A 26,591-nucleotide genomic window follows, 5' to 3' on the forward strand; every position below is an offset into this window, starting at 1 on the left:
TAGCCATGCCTTCCTCTACTTCTGCTACTGTAAAAGTCAACTTTAAAAAAAAACCCAAACCTCTTTAAACTTTACAATTATCCCTATTAAATTTCATCTTACTATATCTGATCCATAATTTTTAAGAATATCTAAATCTTTCTTTTTATCCTGACACCCCACCCACCCACCCAATATGTTAGCTGTCCCTGTCAATTGCAAATGTGACAAGCATGCCTTAGTTTCATTCTAGTCACTTATCAAAATGTTCAAAAGCACAAGTCCAAGGATAGATTCCTGGATATTTTCCTATAGCCTCTCCAAAATCACTCTGACCACAGTGAAAAAATGAAGAAAAATATTCCACTAAGATCTAAAATAATGCAGATGACAAGCAAGTTTCCTTGTCTGAAACTGGATTTATATATTAAATTGACATTCTACAATCAAATTTTAGGTCCACATTTTTATTTTATGAGATGTTTGTCATGTAGTTGAATTAGATAAGAAAACAGCTGTAGCTTATTTTATATCATTTATTAGGTCTTTTCACATGAAAGAATATCATCTAGGAAAAAAAGTCCATTTAGGATTGACTAATTTCAGAAATTCCAGCTGGGGCACCAACAAGAAGTTATTTATTTCTCCAAGATATCTGAAATATAAAATTTCATTTTGTTCATAGCTACAGCTTTAAAAGCAGTAATTCCAAAACTGTTCTAGAACCAAACTGAATCATCATAAAGAGTTTTAAATTGACCACATTCCACAACATACAGTTTACCCTGAACTCCAATTTCTCACTATCTAAAAGGCTGTTTTTATCATGGGAAATATAACCAAAAGAGGAACTAGAAGCAAGGTAATTGACAGACCTTCTACTGAACCAGTAAGATTAAAAGCACTTCACTCCAAGCTCTATGAAGCCATAATGAGAGAAGATTGTACTACCATTGAAACCCTACTAAGAAATCATCCTGTGAACCAGCCAATGACTGTTTTGGCCAATTCCACATGCTACAGATTACTTCTGAACCAGGTAACCCCTTTTTTACAGATAGGAAAAAAAAATTACTGTTTGAAGGAGATTCATTCTTTAAGAGGGAGAAATGAGCTTCCTCTTCTTTTCTACTCTCCATATCAAAACCCCTTTACATCATCTTCTATTCTTTTCTCTTTGTCTCTGACAATGACCCTTCTTACCAGTGTGAGGGGTGATGAGGCACAGGAAAAGATGAAATGATAAAAGATTATAATCAGACAAAGCACTTATAGAGCTCATAAACACTGTAGTAGAACACTAGTTGGTAATGGCAATATCAAGGATATGACCATCTTTCTCTGTTTAGCTGAAGTGGGGTGAAGGAGTAGATCACAGAAATTGAGTAAATTTAGAAATTTTAAAGACAGGGTTTCTTGAGGAAACATAAATAAGTTGAAGTCCCCCAGTATGAGGAGTTGAGTGAGCCTGGCACTGAACTCACTGAGGAAGCAAAGAATATTCTGACTCCCTTTCCCCCTGTCCAAAGCCATGACAAGGAAAGAAATATGATTAAATGTGCAAAGAGTACTGCAAAGGGTGAGCAGGAATGCAGTGACATTAGGAGGGATCCAGGTCCCAGTGAGTAGCACAAGATGGAAGAAAGAGAAAGATTTAAGAGGAAACAAAGTTCATTAATTATTAAAATTGTACTGTACTCTGTACTCAACAGAAAGTACAGTTGAAGGAGTTGGCCAGTGTGTAGTGGGATATGGGGAGGGGAGGTTTTTAGTAAGGAGATAAGAAGGAAATACATAGCTGGGAATGAGAAATTAGTACTGTACATCTAGGCATTCAGGATAATTAGGATGGATAGAGTATCAGGATGAGAGTATGCTAACATTGAGGGATGAGAGAATTCAAGACTGAGGCCTGAGAAAAAGCTATGGTTTTGGTCATTAAGAGATAAAAGATAGGGGCTGCTAGGTGGCACAGTGAATAGAGCACCAGCCCTGGAGTCAGGAGGACCCGAGTTCAAATGCGGCCTCAGACACTTGACACACTAATTACCCGTGTGACTTTGGGCAAGTCTCTTAACCCCAACTGCCTTCCAAAAAGCAAAAAATAAAAATAAAAAAATAAAAAAAAAGACAATAGCTAACTTTGGAAAGAGTGGTTTCAGTTGAACGGAGATAAAAAGTCAGATTGTAAGGGGCTGAAAAGTGAATGAAAGAGGAAGAAGTGGAGGCAACAAGTGTAGACCATTTTTTCTAGGACTCTGGTTATAATTGGGAGCAAAGATTTGGAAGGACAGCTTGAGGAGGTAGTAAGATCAAGTAAGGATTTTAGTTTTGTTCTGTTATTTTTTCCAAATGGAAAGATACAAGCATGTTTTTCAAGGAGAGGAGAAGGAACCAATAGATAAAAGATGATCCAATCTGTTTGCAAATCAGTTAACAAGCATTTATTAATGTGAAACATTTTATTGGGTTTGGGATACAAAGATAAAAATAAAAGGTTCTGCCCTCAAGGAACTTATATTCTTTAGGTAAACAACATGTACATATGTAGCTGAGTGCTAGTCTCAGGTCCAGGCTACCTTTCCAACCTGAGTCTTTCCCCCCCAACCTTCCCAATGCTCTTTACCAGCCCTGTATCTTAGCCACCTGCCTGTCCAGCACTCTGAGCCTAAAGGCCTTCTCCTGGAAGACCTCCCCTGGAGGTCATTCCAGGGACCAAACTTCCCCTTTCCCCCTCCTCCTCCCTCCTTCTTCAGCAGGCCCACTTCACACTGTCACCTGATCCAATTCCTTGGGCCATACCTTTCCCCTGCCCCTGCCTTCTGTGAGACAGGCCTCCCAGTATATATCACCACCGGCCATGAAGTTGGGCCTTAAAGGAAAACCTCGGACAATCTAATCACCTGGACCTTGCCTCCCTCATTGGACCTCTCTCCAACCACCAACTGAAACCACTCTTTCCAGAGTTACCTAGGATCTCTTAATGGCCAAACCAATAGCTTTTTCTCAGGCCTCATTCTTGAATTCTCTGCAGTCTGTGACCCTATATTGACCACTCTCTTCTCCTGAATACCCTCTTTCAAGATTTCATAATATTGCTTTTCTTTCATACTGACCTACCTGTGTGACTGCTCGTTCTCAGTGTCTTCTGCCAAATCATAATCCATGTTGCCCCACCCTAACTGTGAAGTGTCCTCCCATCTTGATACCTTTTTGTTTCCACATCTTCTCTTTTGGTGACCTCATCTGCTCTCATGGTTTCAGTTATCATCTTTATGCAGATGGCTCCTAGATCTATGTACCCAGTGTCTGTCCCTCCCTCCTCATCCTCTCAGCTCCAGTCCTAGATCTATCACCAACTGCCTATTTTGATATCATGAGCTGGATGTCCTAAGAGAATCTCAAACTCAACTTCTCCAAAACAAATGTATCTTTCCCCACAAATATGATCCTGTACCTAACTTTCCTATTCCATCCACCCAGGTCGGCAACCTCAAAGTCAGCCTAAATATTCATTCTTCATTCTCTCAAACCCTATATCCAATCAACTGCCAAGCCTCATTGCTTCTACCTTCACAACCTCTCTAGAATCTGTACCTTTCTGTCTTCCTGTCACCTAGATTACTGTAAAAGCTTTCTAATTGGTCTCCCTTGTCTAGTCTCTCCCCTCTTTAATCCATCTTCAACACAGCTGCTGAATAATTATTCTTAAAGCATGAGACAGACCATGTAATTACCACCCGTAGACTCAAACACAAAATCCTGTTTATCATTTAAAGCCCTTTTACAATAAAGGTCCAACCTAACTGTGCAATTTTATTATATGTTACTCCCTTTCTTATATTCTCTGGTTCTGCTAACCTGGCTTTCTTGCTGTTCCTCAAACATAACACTCCATCTCCCAGTGCCATCATGCCTTTCCACTGGGTCTCTCCCATTCCTGGAATGTCCTGCCTCCTCACTTCTACCTTCTGGAATCCTGTCTCCTTCAAAACTCAGCTCAGACATAACCTTTTTCATGAGGCTTTCCTGATACCTCCTCCACAATCACTAATGCCTCCTCCCCCTTCCCCCCAAAAAAAGTACTTTCTGTGGATTTTGTATCTACTTATATGTGTGTATGTGGTCTACTCCAATATGACTCACACTCCCTGAGGTCACTGACTCTTTTACCTTGGCCTCTGTACACCTAACACAGTGCATCATATGTACTAAATGTCGAACAAGGCTTGTTGATTCCTCCAGCTGCTAAAAATAACCTCCTCAGGGCGGCTAGGTGGCGCAATGAATACAGCACCGGCCCTGGACTCAGGAGGACCTGGGTTCAGATCCGGCCTCAGACACTTAACACAAAAATTAGCCGTGTGACCTTGGGCAAGTCACTTAACCCCAACTGCCCTCCAAAAAGCTTTAAAAAATATAACCTATTTATTTTATATCTACTTACATACATACTTTTAATTCTCCTAACAAAATGTAAGCCCCTTGAGCGCTTATGCTGCTTCACAGTTATCCTTATGTTTGGTGTCTAGCACAATGCCTGGCATTTAGTACTCATTTAACCAATTATTTGTTGCTTGAATGATTTGACCTTATTTAGCACCATTTTTGCTAAAGGTCAGGATGACTCAGTGGGATTTATCTCAATTTCCCCTCAATCACTACTCCCTATTGGTCTACCGTAATAAATCTCTTGATGACTTGTGAAGAAGCTCAAAAGCAATCGGTAAGAATGACATTCAAAGTCACTCTCTGTGTCCTAAACAGGAGATGTGAGAAGACGCCTCCTGCATTTACAATGCAGAAATAGGAGACTGCGGCTGCGGAACACTGCTTCTATAGCAGACCCTTTCCAATATGTTGTTCAGTTCTGCTAAACAGTGTTTTCCCCCTTTTAATTCTTTGTTAAAAGGGACAATTCGGGGAACTGGAAAAAGTAGGTGATATGAAAATAAACTATATCAGTAATATTTACTTAAGTGTAAATACAAGTCACTCTTTACTGTGACCCCACCCACTTTCCTTATCTTGAAGACAAGCTGTGTGTTTCTGCATACAGGAGGCCCAAAAAAACCTGGTTGTAAGTTTTAAAAATAACTGGTACACAAACAGCTGTACTAATCCTATAAAGCACACACTGTATTTCTGAAACCTACTCAAGTGTGCAGTTTTTACAACTTATTATTGACTTTGTCAATACTCTTTTAAAAGCAAAATTTCTAGTTCCTAACCATTTCCCCCACTGAGTTAATTTAGAGATTAAATTACCTTAAAGTAATTATTTTAAAAGTATAACTGTTTAGGAAAATAAGCACAGTTTTTTCAGTTACCTCTACGTATTTTGGGCAAAATGTAGCCTAGTCTGTGCAGTTTGAAATTGGAACAGTATTGTGGTCATTTAAAATAATAAAAAGAAAGGAATAATTTATTCAATTTAGAGCATACGTAGATACTAAAAAAATTATACTAGTAAATACATCAACTAATCTTTAAAGTGACAAATCATATGATCAAAGAGAACTTATTTCCTTTAAATATTTTTGCTTATAAGCAGACACAATCTATCATTCCCATTCATCTGGCTGCTAAATACCAAAAGGCACAAAGTTTGCTTTGCTTGCTAGAACATGGCGCTGATCCAGAAATAAGGTGAGTTAACTATTAGGTAATCAGTCATTAGGTATTCTGTCAAAACTACTCATAAGAAAACATTTTAAGGAAGCACATAGTTTAGGTTGTAACTTTTCTTCAGGTATGTCTTGACTCATTCTTCATATAGAGATTGTATGTCTAGTAGGAGTTAGGCTTTAATGACTTAATTAACCTAATGATCAAAAGAATTTGGGTGCCTACAAATAAAATACTACTTACTATCTAGCAATAAAAGCACAAAGTCAAGCAAAAATAAGCTACCTGTTGACTGCCTACAGTGTGTTCAACAATAAAAATCATGGTTCCTGCCCTCAAGAAGCTTACAATCTAGCTGGGTATGCTGAATGAATACAGTTATAAAAGTAAATATTAAAAACTAAACTACATGATACTAAGTGCAACTGGGTTATTTTTTATTCTGAAAGATGTAACCACACTAATGAACCAAAAGGCATTTTTTAAATATGGTGGAAAAAACTGGATTTTAGAAGAGAAACATTAGCATTTCTTCTCCAAGACAAAGAAATGTGGGAGATCATTTTAATTATAACTTTGGTAATAGAGTCAGATGTAGAACTTGTCCTATCTTCCATCTGGGTCAGCAAGGTGGTAGGTGACTGAGAACAGATGGCCTCATTGACTCCAGAATTACTGGATCTATATGTCTACCATTCTTCGTGCCTATTTCATTTACAACAATTCTAACTGCCAAAACTTACTTAGTACCTGTCCAAATTCCCCCCTACTTACTATATACATATTTTAGAGCTAACTTATGATCAATACATATTATAGGGACACCAGAGGTCACACTACACTTCATCTCATGCTCCTACATTGGCCAATTACCTCTGCCACTTGGACAGAACCAGTAAACCGCCTACAGAGAATCCAGACAGATACACAGAATCATGCTGTAATGTGTCTTCATATCTTATGTGAGCATGGAGCTCTGGTTAATGCTCAAGCAGACAACAACTACAAATATTCACCACTCCACCTGGCCACACGCTATGGTATCTATCCGGTTCTCTCCATTCTAGCCCAGAATGATGCTCATGTCAATGCCACTGATAAGTCATGCATGACTCCCCTTCACCTGGCTGCTGGCATACTGAACAAGGAGATGACTGAAATGCTAATTGCTTGTGGAGCAAATGTAAATTGTACCATCTCTACTACTGGAAATACTGCCCTTAAATTGGCAGTATGTACTGCATCAACTAAAGCAGGCAGGTTACTGGCAGCAGATATAAGCTGTATCCGTTTACTCTTAACTAATGGAGCAAAAGTAAACGCCCAGGATCACAAAGGACAAACTGCTATTCATGAAGCATGTTTTGGAGGCAGAGAAGCCATAATTAATCTACTACTTGAATTTGAGGCAGATGTTAATATCTTAACAAGAAATGGGGAAGCTCCAATTTTTATGTTTCTTCAGCATAGATCCAATATAAGAGATACAACACTTCTTGACAAGCTCCTTTATCTCTCTTATCCCCTGAAACTGACCAACAACCAAGGAATTCTACCCACAGGACTTCTACTACCAGAATTTCTTCTGCTAAAGGAAACCCTAATAAGATTATTGCAAAAACCTTTATCCCTACAAGTGATCTGTAAAAACAACATCAGAAAGTTTTATGGAGAAAAATATAAACAACACTTAAAACAGCTTCTCCCACTGAAGATATGGGATTCTATATATAGTTACTATCACATATCCCAACTTTTGAAATAAAACCTCATAATTTCATAGTTGCACAGCATTTCAACAACTCAAATAGCATCTTCTAGTTAGAGAAGACAATTTGCAGCACCTTGTACATCCTGGATGTAGGAACCAATGATTCCTAAACCTTTTTTCAATAAATAAAAAATGATTTACAGTATTGATTTAATTTTGTTTTTAAAGGTGTTTTTCTTTTGAAAATATATTTTCATGATTTAGTTAATCTTTAAATAAAAAGAAAAGCTTAAGCTTTTAACAGAAAAGTTCAAGACTCTCTATGATGTCTACTCAAAATACGGATGTATATCATTCTGGGTAATCAAAATGTGAAGAACAAAAAGCACAGTGACTTTAAAAGATTTCCTTTTTAATTTAGCTCCCAATTACCCAAGTGAAGTGACTCTGAGATAAACACATCATCAAATTGTACCTGCAAGGCTACAATGATGTATTTAGCTCACAAAACATTTTCACTAGTAGTAACCACATTTATAAGGATCATTTATAGTAATGATCATAGGAAAACTGATCTACAAGTGGAAAAGACCACAGAAGTCACTTAAATTAACCCTTCCATTATACAGGTGATGAAGTTGTGAGGTCCCAAGATGTTAAGTGACTTGCACAAGGTGTATGACGGGACAGAGCTGAAATTCTAGATCAGGTCCTTTGTGGGCAAACCTAGTACTCTTTCCATGGTGCCACTGCACATAAGGTGACTGAACAACTGGATTCTTTAATAAAAGAGTAATATGGAACGGCGTATTTTCATTTCTCATTGCCTGGTTTGTTTGTTTGTTTTTTTAACTCAATCAAATAATTTTCAGGTTCTGGGTCTGTAATGATTTGAAATAAAGTAAAGACAGAATCGAAATTAAATGTCCATAGATGAAACAACTTCCTAAAAAAGTTTCATTTACTTCAATGAATCCCTAATGTTATGAGCTCTAAAAGAAGCTATCATTTCTTTAAATCCTTTAGTTTCTCCAACTCACCTTGAGATCTCTGTGTACCACTCCCATGTTATGTATATAATATACGCCTTCCAATAGCTCTTGAAAAATTTTTGTTGCAACACTGCCCATAACATAAGGACCTTGAAAGAGAGGGATAAATCATGTTTTATTTATTTATATTCTTACTCAAATGAGCTCTAAAATACAGTTAACACCCCACACAGAAAATGTGTAACACTGCAGCTTTATGTATTATAAAGTATGTAACATACATCTTTATGCAACATACAATGGCTTCAGTCCCCTTAAAAAGAGCCACAAACCTAAAGTGAAAAAGAATTCTGAGCCACCAAATGTCAAAATGCCACTGCACCAAAGTCAGTGAGTTTTATTTAACTAAACTGTCTCAAAGGGGAAGTTCTTAGACTTTACCTCGGGGATTATTCACTCTTATTTAAAACATATGCTAATAACATGCTTGGTTATATCGTTTCCCAGGTCACAGACTGTTAGCAGCAAACTTCTATAGGGAAAGATAACAGTTAGCTGTCACTTTTGAAGGCCTGTGAGGAGGGTGAAAATATATAAAAAGCAAAGCCGTCTGAAGCTGTTTATATCTCAGCTACTCCTGCAGCCCTGGCTTCAATTTAACTTTCCAGTTTTATTAGATCTTACTTCTCTACACGCATTCTGTGATTCAACCACACTAATTTTCTTGCAGTTCCTCAAACACAACAAGCCATCTCCCAACTCCATGCCTTTGCATTGGTTGAGCCACAGCCTGGAATGCCCTGCTTCCTCTCCTCTGTCTCTTGGAATCCCGTTTCCTTCAAAGCTCAGCTGAAATGCTACATCCTATATTAGGTCTTTCCTGATGCCTAAAGAACCACCATTAGTCATGATTATATGACCACGAGCCACCAAACCAAGGTTAAATAGACATACTCTTTTCAAAAAGACAGGGAAATATATAAGATGGTTTATTACTATAATTATTATTTATGGGTATGTTAACAATAACATGACAATCATAATAAACCACATTATATGCGTATGTATTTATTATCTTTTTACAATTACTATTTAATAGTATAACAACAACAATAACTAACATTTTTTTCCAGCACTTTTTCCTCTCAACAATACTACAAGGGAGAAAATGACCATGTTTTCATCCAAAGATGAATCTGAGAATGTGGCACCAATAATTAAGTAACGGAAAAGGACTTAAGAGGTCACCAAATCCAAGTTCTTTGTTTTACATATGAGGAAGCTGAAGTGATTTGGTCAAGGCTACATAGTTAGTTAAAAGTTAGAACCTGGATTAAACAGTTTTCTTCTCAGTCCAGATCTAACACTGCTCCCATTTTACTGTGGTTAAAATACCAAAAAAAGGTGTACACTTGAAGGGTATACTTCAGTTATCTGAACAATTTATTCCTATCCTATTCTTTAATGATCCCATATAAAGCAGCAACAATAATAATGAAATTCTCAGTGAATTTATAGACAAATAATTTCCTGTGAAAATAAATTTTAAAAGCATCAGTGATTTTTAAAAAAATCTATAGAAGTCTAGCAGATTATTCGACTACTCTATTAAGTTACTATTAAATCACATTCAAATTCCACAACAGCCCACAGTTCCAGGGGTTATTAGTCTGGTAAAACATACAGAAGGACTTTTCAAAATAATGTTTTTTCAATGCATAAAATAAAGTACATAAGATTACACAGAAAACCAATTTCACAGACTCATTGAAATCTATCCACGGATACTAGTACATGAATCTCTGCTTTAAACTATAAACTATCCCATGTAGATGATACTTTCCTAAAAATGTTTTAGACTGATGTCAGTACTTCAGTGTTATAAAGCACGGGATTCTTAAATCTCACCTAAGTAATTTGTGGAACTACTTCACACCTTTCTAAAAGAAAATATTAGCTTCCCATATTGGCATACTGCCTATACAGACAAAATATGTCTTGGGTTGAGCCAATATGGCAAAACTACTTTCCTTTCTGATTATTTAATAGTACCCAAGCACTGCTAAGTACTTATGGAATAGGAACACAAGACATACTTTTAAACTTTCATGACAGAATCACTCTGAATTCTCACAGCTAGTATCTAAAGAATATGGCTGCCCATGTTACCAATAAGATAGACCACTTGCATTACAGACAACTATTAGAAACTATAAACCATGCACTGACAACAATCTAGCATTTGACAATGTCTCCTCTGAATCAGATATTCAGGGATTTTCACTTCATTTTTTTCTTTGTAACATGGAAGTTTCAATTTGGAAATGAGAGAAAATTTCCATAAAGGACTGTGATGGAAAAACTAAAAGTATCATTAAAACTTATTTTTGTGTTGTTTTTTTTAATCTAAGATTTTAGAAAATGTGATTAATGTTAATTATTCATCCTTACAGAGACTTCAAATTCTAAAACTATTAAGTTAAATAATCAGAAAGGAGAGTAGCTTTGTCAGACTAGCTCAACCTTTCCTTCGCTGAGTTATGATGTAATATTATGCCCTCAGACTTTACAGACTTACGTTAAGTAAAATATCCATTTGAATACAATCTGTCTTTTGCCAAACTATAACAGAAAACATTATTTAGTGTTACACAGTATTCAACGAGCTTCACATGATAAACTCTTTGAATTTAGTTCCAGGAAAAAGTTTTCTGCAGACAAATTTGTCTGGGTTATGTTGATCTGGCATCAGAAATTACAGAAAGCTGCCAGGGAACTCAGAGCCAAGTTTAAGTGTCCAACTACAACAATTAGTTTAGCTCAGGCACTTGGTAACAAAAATTCACTATGATCTTTTGGCTAGCCTCTCTTCTATTTTTATCCTTAATTATGTCATATTATGTTTAATTTTACGAGCTCGCTCAAATGCTTTTGAAAATAGCAGAGCACAAATCCCTAGTAAGTCCATACAAAAGTAAACTAGAACACTTGAAAATTTACATTTTTTTAAAGAAAAAAATGTGAATTTCCTTCAATCTTCAGTCATTAACTAAACAGGATGATATACTCAAAGGTAGATTAACAAATTCCATTTAGCTCACAGGAAGAGTACTGATATAAAAACACACATTTCTATTTCTAATGTCTGGAATTTATGTAGAATGCAACACTATATGAACCTTAGAAATGAAAGTAAAATAAAACAATTTACTAATGTGAGTTTTTCAACACAGATATTTGAACATAAAATAGAATGTAAAACTTACAGGAAGGTTCATCTACAGATGATCCCTTATTTTTATTTCGATCAGTAATCCAATCCCAAAGAGAGATTTCACATAGTTGCATTTGAATATGGAGCATGAGGTGATACTTCACCTAAAGAATCAAATAATGATACAGTGTTTTGTGATTCACTAGAAATTACCATTTGGATAGTTTTAGATCTGCTGAGTAATCAAAACTGAGGAGATTTTAGGACTAAGATCAAAGATCTTCAAAAGAGATCTGCTTTTAATGTGATACTCATTCACTGGATATACTGAGTCCATAATAATTCGGATTTTTCACATTGTACATAATTAACTTTTTTTAATACATCACAAACTAAATTTAAGGTCTTTTTAAAAGCCAAGCCTCTGTTCCAAACTTTTAAGTTATTTACTCAAAACTATCTTTTGTAACAAGTTAATATTAGCAATTCCTTCTAAAACCACAATATAAGATTAACAGGGTAGGGGTTGCCTACTCACCTCAGTATGCCCAAGCAAGGCTAAGTTTTCTTCAGAAGATTCTTCAGTGGATGTAAAATTCTCCTCTAAGTATGAATTATTCTCTTGCAGCATATGATGCTTAACAAGTGATCTAGCAGATGTATTAACTAAGCAATTTTCTTGTGATTCATATTGATTGGCATCTCTTGTGATCAAATCATTATAGTTTACTAATTTGTTATTCTGATTGTCAACCCAAGTTTCTGCAAAGGATTTTTCTTTTTCTGAGTCCAAATCAGCAAAAATAATGGATGAGCTGCTACTTTCATCACTTTGAACATGACACTGATCTCTAAAGTAAAAGAAAGACAATGTAGAATCAATGTGCAGAAAAGAGTGTGCAACGAATACTGCCCGAAGTCAAACAGTCACAATGTCTAAATACTGATATGAGATAATCTGAGAGGGAAATAAACAAAAGGAAGGGAAGGATCAATTAAGGCACTACTAGCTAGCTCCTAATAGCAAAAAATAATAGTAACAATGCAAGAGTCACTAAGCAATACCTGACATATTTATTTATTTTTGGAAGCACCATACCCACCTACATGAACCCAAATATTTAACCCTTTTTATACCTTTCCTCTGTCTCATCAGATACCAACTGGAGAGATGGCAACTTGACAACAGAAAGTCTCTTATCTGTTAGGTAAAAAAAACACAAAGAAATGTAAGGTCTCCAAAGTATAATGATGAACATACATACAGAACCATAGATATATAGCTGGAAGGGATTGCAGAAGCCACCCAATCTAACTTCCTCACTTTACAAATGAGAAACTTGAGGCCCAAAGAGATCAAGTGCACTTGCCCAACTTCACAAAGGAAAATAATAGGTCCAGGATTCAAATCCAGGTCCTCTCACAGCACACCCAGCAGTCTTTCACCACACCTCTCTGCCTCAGGTTAGACACATACTTTGCTCAACTTAAAGTGAAAAATCACAAAGCTCAATTTACCAAACTACTGTTAAAAATATGGGCAAAAATCTTAAGTTACAATTGTGAAAATAAGCAGGTCATTCTGATAAGATAGAAAAAAGCCAAGCTGATTCAAATGACTGCCAAATGTTTTTCAGTAGGAGTTCCAAAACAGGAACTTTTAACTAGTAGATCAAATCAATGTTCACCTTGTGGTTGGGCTGAATGAACATGTTCTATCCAAGCTGTGTGATAGCCCACAATGTTAGGGTGTTGCAGACCCGCTAGCACCTTAACCTCCCGAAGTACCTGAAAAAGAAAGTTGCTTAGTCCTAAAATCTCCTCCACTTTTAAATAGTTTCTTAAAAGTTCAAAACATCCACATCCAGAGAAAGAACTCTAAGGAGTCTGAATGCAGATCAAAGCATACTATTTTCACCTTTTAAAAAAAAATTTTCTCTCATGCTTTTTCCCTTTTGTTCTGATTCTTCTTTCACAATATGACTAATGTGTAAATGTGTTTAATGTGATTGTACATGTATAGCTTATACCATGTTATGCTTTCTTGGGGAGGGGAGAGGGAAAGGGAGGGAGAGAGAGTTTGGAACTCACAATATTATACAAGTGAGTATTAGGGAAAAAAAGAAAAAGAATCAACTACTACTTATTCTATAACAAAATATATGAAACTTTGGGGGTTTTGGAATACTAATACTTGCAGTCATTAGAAAATTTTTCTGCACTTTTTATTTAGGAAATAAAGGAGCGGCTAGGTGGTGCAGTGAATAGAGCACCAGCCCTGGAGTCAGGAGGACCTGAGTTCAAATCCAGCCTCAGACACTTCAACACAAAACTAGCCGTGTGACTTTGTGCAAGTCACTTAATTCCAACTGCCCTACCTTCCCCACTCCAAAAAAATGAAAAGCAAAAACAAATTAGAAAAAAAGAAAAGGAAATAAATACCAATTATTAATGAACGTAACAGAAACAGTATCTCATACTATGTACATTTCAAAGTACTTTCACGGTCTTCCCTGGAATACTTAGAGATAAGAGAGATAGATATTATTTATCCCCATCTTACACAAAGGGAAGCCAAATAGGGGGTAAATGACTAGCTTAATGTCACACAGCAAGTCAGTGGTGAAACTTCTAGAGCTGAACTCCAAGTCTTGAAACCTCTACCACTAAGCTCTTTCATAACATGCTGCATCCCTTTATTACAAAGTAAACAAGCTGATATTAGACATTTATTTTTTCAATTTCCCAAACATGACATGTCTCATTGATGGATTATGAAGTTCCTTCTAAATCATCAAAATAAAAATTAAACCATATTCTGGACAGTTTATTGTTAAGTATATTTTATTAGAGTCAAAAGTATTTGAAAATTGATATTCTGTATATGTCAATTTGTGTACATGTATATATATGTACTTATATAATTCAATTAGAATACTAGCTTAAAGTCTTTTTCAAAAAACTTAAAAATTCTTACCTTCATACAATCCTTTTTAGTGGCTTTCTTAATCAGAATTTTTTTAATTGCATAAAACTGCCTATCTAATTTGTTCTTGACCTGAAATTTACAGAAAAGACAAAAATTATCATATGTCAATGACACAAATACTTTATATATTTCAGAGAAGCTAAACTGTCTAATTGGGTGAATCCAAATTTGAATTGTTTTTAATACATTTTTAGTATGTTTTAGGTTTTGTATTCTAGCAGAAATATGAAAATTCAGAACAGGAGCTGGTGTATTTAATGATATTTAATGCTTTTCATGAATCCATTCGATTCAACAAACAGTTATTTGAAGAGTTGATCAGTTTCAGGGAGGATCTGGAGACACATTTCATGGAAGGGGTGGCACTAGATTTGGGCCTGAGAACTGGACATTCCCAAGAGCCTGAAGTTTAGGAGCATAGGACTAAAGAATCTTGATATTCCATCTAATCCAACCTTCTCATTTGAGGCTCCAAAAGGGTTAAAGTGATATTTGCCCACAGTGACATCAGTAAGTTTCAGAGACAGGCCTGAAGTCCACGTCTTTGGATTTCAAATTCAGAGTTCTTTCAACCACACCAAGCTGCCTCTCCTTCCAGATTTAAAGGATGACTGCAAATGCAGTTCAGGGAGAGGTAGTCCAAGCCCAGAATAGTATAGGACAGTGGTATCAAACTCAAATAGAAATAAAACCCTGTGGGCTGGATATTGATGTAGAAAATCACAAATTAACATCATCTATGCTGTATTACATTTTTATTTTCTTAAACATTTCCAAGTTACATTTTAATCTGGTTCAGAATATTATAGCTATATGAGGGACTGTGTGTGTGACACTTCTGGGATGGTGGATTAATAATACAAAGAAACTCCCAAATAAAATGATAAAATCTGAGGACCCTACCTGAATCAACAAATCTGGGCAAAAGGAATCTCAATTCTAAATTACTTAATCACATCCAAAAATTTAATTTATATGTAAGTAATTATGGATTTTAATAAGATCCTAATTCAAGTTATTTTTAGAAGCTTCAATGTGAGTGTACACTTTTGTGAAAGATCACGAAAACGGAATTAGTCTAAAAATATAATCACCTTGTATACTTTCCCATACCCGCCCTTTCCTAGGACAGCAATTTCCTCAAACTCATTTAGATAACGAGAAGTTTGTGCTTCAAAGACCACCTCTTTTGCTCTAAAAGTTAAAAAAAAATATATTATGTGAGATATCTTATATGCTTGTAGTACTGTATAAATAAAAATTACAGCAAAACCTGATTGATTTGGAATCTACTTCAGATTTGCAACTGGTGACAACTATGACAGAAGCTGAGCTGAGGTTTCTATTTTCATTATCTATAAGCAAATGAATGGCGTAAATGGTATTGGAGGCAGAGTATTAAAGTGAGATAAATTTTTCTCTAGTATCTTCAAATGTCTTGGAAGTCTGTTTTGTGTATAGGTGTGTGTGTGTGTGTGTGTGTGTGTGTGTAGAGGTATATCTCTTTTCTTTAAAGTAGGTCCTTTAAGGACTTCAACTGAGTCATAGTTGGTTATCCAGTTATAATTATTGTATATATTTAAAAGCAACAAAAAAGTAACCATTTAAAGGTATTTTCTAATTAGTCTTTTTTTTACAGCTTCAGTTAGCTCAAATTCAATAGTACTCCCTAAAGGGACTAGATCAGGAGTGGGGAACCTGCAGCCTCAAGGCCACATGTGGCCTTCTAGGTCCTTAAGTGCAGCCTTTTTACTGGGTTCAAGTTTTATAGAACAAATCCTTTTATTTAAGGGGATCTGTTCTGTGAAGTTTGGATTCAGTCAAAGGGCTGCACTTGAGGACCTAGAGGGCCACATGTGCCCTTGAGGCCCCAGGTTCTCCACTCCTGAACTAGATATTTAAGATGCAAGTACTCTATACAATATAACAGCAATGATTGCATTGAACATGGAGATCGAAGAAATTACTTTCTTCCTCCTCTTACAGATCAGCATCAAAGGAATGAGCTAGCAGTGAAGTTTAGTTGCCATCAACACTGCCTTAAAATTTTGGGGCCTTTGGATAAGTTGTTTACTACTAATGAAGATCAAAAAAGCACAAGAAAATACCTGATTTTATGGACATGAGGATATCCTTCATGCTGAGCCTGAAAAAAAAAAAGAAAAATCAATTTTAAAATTATAGAAAATGGTCTTAGCTTTTCTTTAAACAATTCCCATATAAAATGTAAATGCATCAATGAACAAAAGTTAAATAACAATATATCAACCAATAATTTCAAGTACATTAGCTACTTGGAGGAAAAATCCAATAAACCTTCAATGATAGTAATAGGATTCATTAAAGGCAGGGTAGATATTTTCCTCAAGAAAAAGTATTAACAATGTTCCTGGTTTTAAAGCTTTTAAGGGGAAAAAGTTTTTATTTTCATAGGATATTATTTTTACATAGAGATTTCAAGGTGTTTTAACATATAATTTTTATTACGAATTCAAACATACTATTATAATAAAAAGAGAGAATAAGGAGTACCTCAAGAACTCTCCGCTTAGCTATTCTCATTAATTCAGTAATAGCTTTGTTGTGATGCAGCCTCAAAGAACTAAATTCATCACTGCAGGCGAAGGAAGACAACAGCCCCATTTTGGTAAAAGTTTGACAAAGTACTATAAAAAGAATGTAGAAAAAATAATTATTTGAAAAGAGAGCTTGACAATAATCACACAATGAGATAAGACTAGAACTATTTCTGTATCACCTACCTCAAAAGGTAGGAAGTACTTTACAAATCTTAAGGAACTACAGAAATGTGAATTGTTACTTTTTTTTTATTACTTTACTACTTTATTTTTTACTATGATATTTGTTTTTTACTACAATAACTGTTACTAGTTTTACATTCTATAGAGAAGCCCTTATCAACATTATTTTGATGACAGGGGTACAGTGAATTTTACAGAAAAATCAACACCAAGAACAGTACCTCTTTAATGCTTTAGAACTACAAAATGGTCCCTTTGTACAATCCACCTTCCCTACCTTAATCTCTTCCTGTTTGCCACACAATAACCAAAACATTTTCCTTATATAAAAAATAAATAACAGAGTATCCCTTCTCTTCACACTGTAGAAACAGGTTTCTAGTTTGAAAAATGATGTCCAAGTTTCTTTAAAACAGGATTCCTTTTAAAATTGCAAAAGCACTTCACCCCTAAAACAATGTATTCAGAAACCATGACTTTTCTAGTAGTTTATCTGGTCTTTGGTCATTGCACTGAAATTGAATCTTACCTAGGAGACTGACAACCTATCTCCTTTGTCTCCTCTGTGCTCTATAACATCTACAAATGAAGTAACCTATGGTTTTACTAGAAACAAATTATTTAGTTGGTTTTAACCTACTCTTCCAAGTATATTTTCAAATGATTCACTATCCAGGTTTTTAAAAACATATGCTCATTTGATAATTCACAAGAGATATCCTAGCAATGTATGACTTAGTATTACAAATTAAATTAAATGATTTTTGAGCATATGGTGATAATACAGGATTTTGTGCAAGATTTTAAATACTATTCTTTAATGTTACAAAAAGCATGCTGGGTCTTCACAATTACATATAATAAATAGTTGAAAAAAAAAAACAGAGAATGGGCTTAGAGACTGAGTCCAGTTATATATTTTCTTCATTAGACATCCATCCCTAACACCACCTACTTACCAAACCTCCAACATGAAAACAACAAATTATCTATTTTCTATAAACTATGGTAAATGAGGTTGGTTTATTCTTACTAACATGTGAACACCTGTCTTGAACGATGGGGGTCTGGTTCATGCACATGGCTCAAGTGCTCTAACAAAGAAACAAGCAGTAGTTGGTTTGCTACTGCAGAAGGAAAAGTCGAGTTTGGTAGAGGTCCTCTCACAGCCTGGAGTTCTGCAGGAACATCAGATTCTAAAAATAAAATAAAATAAATATCTATTTTAAATGAATCGCAAAGATTTTCTGTGATGATAAAAAATACAAGTGTGAGCAAACAACAATAATAATGAACATATAATTAAATACTTAAGTCTGGAGACAAGGATAAAAAAATTCAGAACAGAGTGAAGTTAAATAGGGGAAAATTCCCTGGCAAAAGGTTTTAAGCTACATTCTAAAAGGAGGACAGAGCCTGGCAGAGAAGTAAGAGGGAATGTAGAGGGTGAGGGGTGGAATGGAGAATAATATGAATGAGGGGCATTTAAGGCACAAGTGCAGCAACAATTAAGTGGGGAGATGGTAAACATATTTGCTTAGCTACAATGATAGTTCCATGTTGAGAAATACATAAGAAACAAAGTTGATGGGATTGGGGCACAGAACAATTTGGTAGAAAGCCTTGAACATCAAACAGAGAAGTTTAAATTTCATATAACAAATCATAGAGAGCCAGTAAACTCCTAAGTAGTGGAGAAAAATAATGAAGTGTGAATGAGTACAATTATTCTAGCAGCTATAATGTTTTGGTTAGATTAGACTACATTGGGATATAAACTTGGAAGTTATCGCAATAGTCCAAGAATGGGGTAAATCTGACAGCTGTGGAAATAAAGGATCAAATTCAAAGACAGAGGAGGAAAAACTCAAAGCCTTAGATACGGGTTAACTGTAGGTAATGGGAAAGATAACCCCATAACTTCAAGCTTGGGGAACTCACGGGATGGTGTTACTGATAGTAACACAGAGACACTGGGAATCGACTGTGAAAAGGGAAGATGAGTTCCATTTTCAACATGTCAGATGTCAGTGAGAATCAAGTGAAAATGTCTTGTAGCCTTGTGGCCCCAGGGACCCCAGGTACATGGGGTGGAGATTTTGACATTTAAATACATTGGTTAGTTGAAACCATAGAGTGACAACCTTAAATGACTAAGTATTAAGAGAAAAGAAGAGAAGGGCTAAGAGGAATAGTTAATGGATAAGAATTAGAAAAATGAGTAAAGCAAAAATTGCTAGAAGAAATAGGACAAATGTTAAAGAAAAAGATAGAAAGCTCAAGAAACTAATTAGGCATAGTCATGGAGTCAAATGCAGTTGAAAGGTTCAGAAAAATAAGAATTGCAAAGAAAGCACTGGATTTCACTAAAAGGACACTGCTAACCTTAGGGGGATCAGTTCTAAATTCAGATTAATATCATCATATTGAAAGTCTTAAATCAGACCTAGATTTGAGACGCAGGCTCAAATACTGTCTTTGCCACCTGCCTGTCACCTTTAACCCTTTGAGTTCCAATTTCCTCATCTGTAAGATGAAGGGGTTGACCTCCATCACTTCTAAAGTCTTTTTCAGTTCTGAAATTTTATAACTATTACTTTAGGCATGTATATATGTCTACTGTGTACAGAGTATATCTTGGACAAGATGCAAAGATTAAATTAAAAACTCCCTTTCAAAGAACTAACAAGTCAGTACAGAGAAACAATACATATAAATAATTTCAGCAGTTCAATATTTACAATATACTTACCTTGTAAAGATACTATGAGATAACTATTGCAAGTATAATCATCTCTATTTTGTGAATTTAAAAAATCCAAGGTGCAAATAGTCTCACAGTCAATGAGCTAGCAAACAACTGTCTATACTGACAGCCAGCTTTATGACCCTAAGTCCTGTGCTATTCCCATTAAATTTCTCCAAACAAACTTGAACAAACAGTATCAGTATGAGCTACAGAGAACACTGGCTTTTCTCTGCAGTCAAAGGACATGAGTTCAAACCCCACCTCTGACACTATGCATGTGACCTCAGTCAAGTCCCTCAACTTCTCAGGTCTCAATTTCCATATATAAAAAGTAAGAGTATTGGGGCGGCTAGATGGCACAGTGAACAGAGCACAGGCCCTGGAACTAGGAGGACCTGAATTCAAATCTGACCTCAGACACTTAACACAAAACTAGCTGTGTGACCTTGGACAAGTCACTTAACCCCAATTGCCCTACCTTCCCCTCTCCAAAAAAAAAAAAAAGTATTGGACTAGATGTCCTCCAAGTCTATTACAGCTCTAGGTCTATGATCCTAGTACACAGAACCCAGTGAAACAAAAATATACACTTGGGTGGGGAGTGGGGGTTTGCTGATGAAGGAATCGGGAGTCTTTACAGAGAAAGTGGCATATACCAAAGGACTATAAAAATGTGCATAGCCTTTGACCCAGCAATACCACTCCTAGGGCTGCATCCCAAAGAGGCCATACAAGTGGGAGGAGGACCCGTATGCACAAAAATATTTATAGCAGCTCTTTTTGTGGCGGCAAAGAAATGGAAATTAAGGAGATGCCCATCAACTGGGAAATGGTTGAACAACTTGTGGTGTATAAATGTAATGGAATACTATTGTGCTATATAAGAAATGAGGAGCAGACAGACTTCATAATAACCTGGAAAGACTTATATAAACTGATACTGAGAGGAACAGAACCAGGAGAACATTTTATACAATTACACTCACATTGTATCCGTGATGGCTGACTCTGATAGACTTGGCTCCTCTCAGCATTGCAAGGTTATAACACAACTCCAAGACTCATGATGGAAAGAGATATCCACATCCAGAGAAAGAACTGCAGAGTCTGAATGCAGACTGAAGCAAACTACTTGCTCTCTCTCTTTTCTGTTTTGTTTTGTTTTTTTCTTTCTTGTTCACTCCATTGGTTATAATCCTTTACAACTAGACTAATGTTTAATGTGAAGGTATCTGTAGAACCTTATCAGATTGCATGCCGCCATGGGGGGGAGGGAGGAGAAGAGGGAGGGGGAGAAAATTTGGAACTCCAAAGCTTGTGGAATTAAATGCTGTAAACTAAAAGCAAATGAATAAATAAGTTTATTAAATTAAAAAAAAAGAAAGTGGCATATGAGCTGGGTCTTGATGGATACACAGAACTTTAACAAGTGAGGACTAGCATGAAGTGTAGGGAGAAGGCGTAGGTGTCATTCTAGAAATAGCAAAGGCATAACCAGAAAAGTAAAGCAGGGATGAGTACAAGTAATCCAATTTGGCCAGCGCACAGATTATATGAGGAATAGTGAGAGATAAGGCTAAAAAGACAAACTGACAGGCTAAAAAGGTTTTGGGGGGATTTTATGGAAGAGTTTTAAGAATGGGGTAACAAGATCAGATTGGTACATAAGAAAGATTAAACTGCTAACAATATAAAGGAAGAATTAGGATTAACACTGAAAATAGGTAGTCTAGATTCTTTTAATGGACTTGTAAGGATAAAAACCAGCCTGGCAAGATGTTAAGAAGCAAATATCAAGGAAATGAAAGCAGTATATTACTTCCTTGACAGCTATTGAAAGTGAAGAGTAGACAGGTTTCCTTATGAGGCAGGAAGGAAATGACTTCTGAGGACAAGAAGGGAAAGAGCAGGGGCAGTCAAAGGTTGAGGGAGAAAAGTAAAACAGCTCTATCACAGTATACACAACTTAACCTTGCTGAACCTCAGTTTCCTCATCTGAAATACTTTCACAAGGTTGTTATGAGAGCCAAGAGTTCACGAAAAAGCACTAAAATGCAAGCTCTTATTATGAAGCATTATGTATAGTGGGAGGAACACTAAATTTTAAGTCTAAGGATCCAGGTTCAAGATCCAGAAGCTCTGCAACTTACTACCTGTGTGACACGATGTAAATCATTTAACCTCTATGAATCTCTAAGTTTCCTTTTCTGTAAAAAAAAAAAAGGGGGGGGAATAATGAAATTTAAATATGCCCATCTCACATAGTTCTGAGAAAAGTGCTCTGAAGGTGTTAAAATGCTATATAAAATTGGGTTATTAGGGAAAGATGATTTTTTAAAAATCTTTTTTGGAGAGAGGAAAAGTAGGGCAATTGGGGTTAAGTGACTTGCCCAAGGTCACACAGCTAGTAAGTATTAAGTGTCTGAGGCAGAATTTGAACTCAGGTCCTCCTGGCTCCAGGGCCAGTGCTCTATTTACTGTGCCACCTAGCTGCCCTAAAAGGTGATGTTTTTTAAGAGTCATTGTTATGACTCTCAGAACTCAGTAAAGGCAGAACCACACTATCTATTTCGCAATAACTTGGGCAAACTTCTAAGTTAGGTCAGTTAGATGCTATAAATGAGGGAGGTGAACTAGATGACCTTATAGCTCTAAATCTATGAGCTCCAACACAAATACAGGAAATGAAGAAGAGTTTATTGTTGCCCTTATGAATATTAACAACAACAATTCACATTATATAGTTCTTTTCTCAAGTGGATCAGCAGATTAAAGGTTGGGAGTTGGGCAAGCTAAGAAAAGTATTATATATTGTATATATGTATAGATATATACATACATATATACATATGTATACATACGCGTGTAAAAATGTGTGTGTATATAAAATGCATTGCTGTCTTATTAAGTAACTCGGGCTAAATCATTTAACTTCCCTGTATCAGTTTCTTCATTTAAGAAAATGGAAAAACACTTCCTATATTATCTTTACTTTCTAGAGTAAAAATTTTTTAAAGGATGTTTATGCATACTATGAAACTCTCAAAAGTAACAGGTTCTATGTAAACTCAATAGTATTATTAGTAACAGTCTCAGAAGAAAAAAATTTTACAAGGTAACCATGGTTCACTCCTTTCAGGAAGTAATCTTGAGTTCACAGAAAACCTTATCACAAGACTACAGACAAGGTACACTTACATGTTCACAGATGAACTTCTTTCTTGGATTATCTAAGGCTTTACATTTTTTGCAAATTCATTTAAACTTGTCATCTTACTTGTCCATTACATTAAAATAAATTTTGAAATTTTCCATCTCACAAATGGGAACAAATGAGTGACAGATTTAGAGCATTAAACAGCCTCAAAGGTCATCTAGTCAGACTCCTTTATTTTACCTATTAGGAAAATGAAATCCAGACTAAGATCACATAGGTAATAAGAGTAAGAGCCACACTCAAAACTCAAGTCCTCTGATTCCACAACCATTAGTCTTTCCACTATACCATTCTGACTCCCACTTAAAATACCAAGTATAATGTGCATATTCTCCTACTTTTATTTCCTTTTATGGGTGTAGAAATTATATAAAGTGTTAATGTGCTAATTAATATTATAAGATATACTACTCTTATTAGATAACTTGTGGCAAGTCATTTATGTTCCCTGCATTTACTGCTATAAAAGGATTTTAAAATAATTTAATTTTTGATTATCAAATTTGTCCTATACATGATGACATTTGCTATATGTCTTAAACTAAAAAAAAAATTTACATATTCTATATAGGCATTTTATTCAAACTCCAGTAAAAGCTAGCCAATGTTCTTCATTCGAAATGCCACCTAAAAGCATAAGAACTAACAACTGCTAATTATATGACATATCATTCCTTAACTAAAATACTAGGTAATTTGAACTTGTTCAATTTTCAGTCCAATTCTCCAATGCCCCTTATATTCTCTACAGAATAGGTTTGCTTTCTCAATGTCGTATCTAAAAAGGTTTGTCACCTTTCTCCTCTGGATTATAAATTTAATGAGACAAAGGCGTGTTTAAAACTATGAATAACCTGTAGTTCCTGGCACAAAGCCCTGCATTCCTTTCTGGTTGTACTTTACAACTGATAAAAAGCTGGGTGAGTTATGTTTTGCATCACTCTAAGCGGTCTCCAGTTACATCACTGTCAAGGCAGCAAATAATAACACGAACTGAACAGTAAAGCTTAACAGCTGCTATGGCTGTCCAAAGATGCCAAGGGCTGGGAGACAACAGCATCACTGAAAAAATCCTTTACCTCATCAATAATAAATGCATTTTCATTTATTCATTCAAGGTGAAAGCATATATGAAATTTTGGTATCTAAGGGAGACAAGTTTTGCACAGGTTGATTTACTTGGTTCCTTTATCTCAACCTGTCAGTTGTCACCTGAACCTCTGGGTCAAGAGCACAAGCTGCAACATGTCTGACAAAAGGACAGAAAGTGAAGTGTGTTTGTGTGTGAGAGAGAGTGAGAGAAATTGAGAGGGAGGGAGAGAGGGAGAGGGAAGGAGGGAGGGAAAGAGGGTGAGGGAAAGGGAGGGAGAGGAAGAGAGGGAGGGAGGGAGAGAGAGAGAGAGAGAATGAGAGAGAGAGAGAGAAGGAGGGAAAGAGGGTGAGGGAAAGGGAGGAAGAGGAAGAGAGGGAGGGAGAGAGAGACAGAGAAGGAGGGAGGAAGGGAGGGAGGAACGGGGAAGGAAGGATGCAGTAGGTTTGGAGAAACAAAGCATTTAATTCAAATAATTACTAAGGTTCTACCGTGCCAAGCTCTGGGCGGTGCCAAAGAACTGCTAAGGATAATTGGGATTTTGTTTTGTTCTGCTCTGTGCTGTTATCTCTTCCCAGCATTTTGGGACACCGGGGTCCCCAATGCTCCCGGTCCCTGGGCCTAGGTGCAGCCCCGATCTCTGCGTTCCCACAGCCCAGGTCCGCTCACCATCATATCGAATGTCCGACCCCTCCTGGGGGAAGTCTATGGCAGGCGGCGGTGGCACCCCGGCGGCTGCGGCGCCCTTCGCTTCATATTCCTGGGATCCTGAGTCGTCCCCGAGCATTGCCCGCAGCACAGGGCCGGCCGCCCCATCCAAGGGCTCCGCAGAGGCCCTCGATCCAAACAGCGGTAGCTGCTCTGCCGGGACTGCCAGCCTCTAGGAGGCGGCTCTACGAGCCCCCGGAAGTGACTACCACAGGACCGGAAGTCGACTAGATTAGATGCGGAAGCGGAGTAGGCCGCCCCTTCCCGGAGTTGAAGCGGCACCACCGTGCGCCCCCTTCCGGGAAGAGAGAGAAGCGTTGACGCGACGACCCCTGCCGGTGAGTGCGTGGAATAGCCCGCCTCTACTCTCCTTCAACCCCGCCCACCCCCCAAAAAATTTATGGAGGCTCTGGATTCCGAGTCTTTTCCTCCATCGTCTTCCCTCCTGGCGCACAACCGTACACCCATCCACCTGGTGGAATAAATCGGTGCCAACACATTTCCAACACCCCCACGAAACGGAGCAGTCTTGGGTCACGGACAGCAGTGGGAGGCCACAGGCGGGAGGAAGTGCTTCCAGGTGTCGGCTGTCCCACACTCCGAGAAATAGCCCCTCCTTGGGCGAGGGTGGGGGCGGGGAGACGCCGGCCTTCTTTAGTCTTCGTCCCCGCCTCTCCCGGAAGTCCGGGAAGAGGATTATGGGTCGTGAGGAGAACTCCCACTCTCCGTCATCCCCTGCTGTCCTTTTTCGGGGTCTGGCGCCTGTGAGCTTCGCAGCCCTTCTTCTTGTGGTGGAGTCTGCCTGGAGACTCCTGGGCGTCACATAATGTGTTAAGTACATAAAGTAAAGCACACAGGAAGTCATATATAAAGAAAGATGTAGTATTTCCCATCCAAGCTCAGGGACCCATCCCCTTGAAATTACAGACCTCAGGTTAAGAACCCCTGATTTAAACCACGGGAGAACTGAGAACCCCAAAAAGACTTGTGTCGATGTCCTGAAATCTAGGAAAATCTCGTGTTGGGAAAACCAATTTTTCTCACACACACGTGCAAATTGTTAACAAACTAGTGTGAATAAGAAACTGAATTTACATTTTCAACAACTTCATGATAAAATCCAAATCAAGATATTTCCTCGGTTGGACATGAGTAAAGCTATTGCTTTTCGATTTGGCATAATTTTAGCATGTTTTAAAGCAATGTGTTTTCCTTCTGGAGACTTCCAAGCCTTTTTCCTTTTTTGTATACTCTTGACGACTACTTCTTCCTTCTTTCTTCTCCTCCTTCTTCCCCTCCTCTCTTTCTCCACACACTTATTTGTCTGTGATAATATATATATGTGTTGTGTATATATGTTATATTGCATTGTGTACATGCATATATATGCACATATATGGCTATACATAATGTGTATCTGTGTGAATACAAGTGTGTACATACAATTCTTATATTGTATAAAATATGTTTACATACATATGTTTATAAACATGTTATATATAGGAGATTGAATGTGTGTGTAATTGATATTTCATTGGTGTAGGGACTGAAT

The 26,591-nt window shown here is 36.8% G+C and overlaps 2 protein-coding genes across 2 annotated transcripts in view; one reads left to right on the forward strand and one right to left on the reverse strand.

The window, feature by feature from the left end:
• Positions 1-25,258, reverse strand: part of EIF2AK1 (eukaryotic translation initiation factor 2 alpha kinase 1) — a 31,532-nt gene extending 6,274 nt beyond the window's left edge. The window contains exons 1-11 of the mRNA XM_069084894.1: positions 25,001-25,258; positions 18,313-18,471; positions 17,046-17,179; positions 16,622-16,659; positions 15,608-15,707; positions 14,502-14,582; positions 13,213-13,312; positions 12,662-12,725; positions 12,063-12,375; positions 11,577-11,688; positions 8,359-8,459 (exon numbers count right to left, since the gene is read on the reverse strand). Coding sequence (XP_068940995.1) covers positions 8,359-8,459; positions 11,577-11,688; positions 12,063-12,375; positions 12,662-12,725; positions 13,213-13,312; positions 14,502-14,582; positions 15,608-15,707; positions 16,622-16,659; positions 17,046-17,179; positions 18,313-18,471; positions 25,001-25,118 — 1,320 coding nt within the window. The 5' untranslated portion in view covers positions 25,119-25,258. The remainder of the gene's footprint in view (positions 1-8,358; positions 8,460-11,576; positions 11,689-12,062; positions 12,376-12,661; positions 12,726-13,212; positions 13,313-14,501; positions 14,583-15,607; positions 15,708-16,621; positions 16,660-17,045; positions 17,180-18,312; positions 18,472-25,000) is intronic.
• ANKRD61 (ankyrin repeat domain 61) lies at positions 806-7,372 on the forward strand. The gene is made up of 3 exons (XM_069084899.1): positions 806-1,018; positions 5,534-5,628; positions 6,427-7,372. The coding sequence occupies exons 1-3, from the start codon at positions 806-808 to the stop codon at positions 7,370-7,372; spliced, it is 1,254 nt and encodes a 417-aa protein (XP_068941000.1).
• Positions 25,259-26,591: the final 1,333 nt, after the last annotated feature.

The sequence above is a fragment of the Petaurus breviceps genome, unplaced genomic scaffold (assembly GCF_028583685.1).
Source record: "Petaurus breviceps papuanus isolate PSGF00001 unplaced genomic scaffold, PetGlider_PUasm1.0 175, whole genome shotgun sequence".
Taxonomy (NCBI): domain Eukaryota; kingdom Metazoa; phylum Chordata; class Mammalia; order Diprotodontia; family Petauridae; genus Petaurus; species Petaurus breviceps.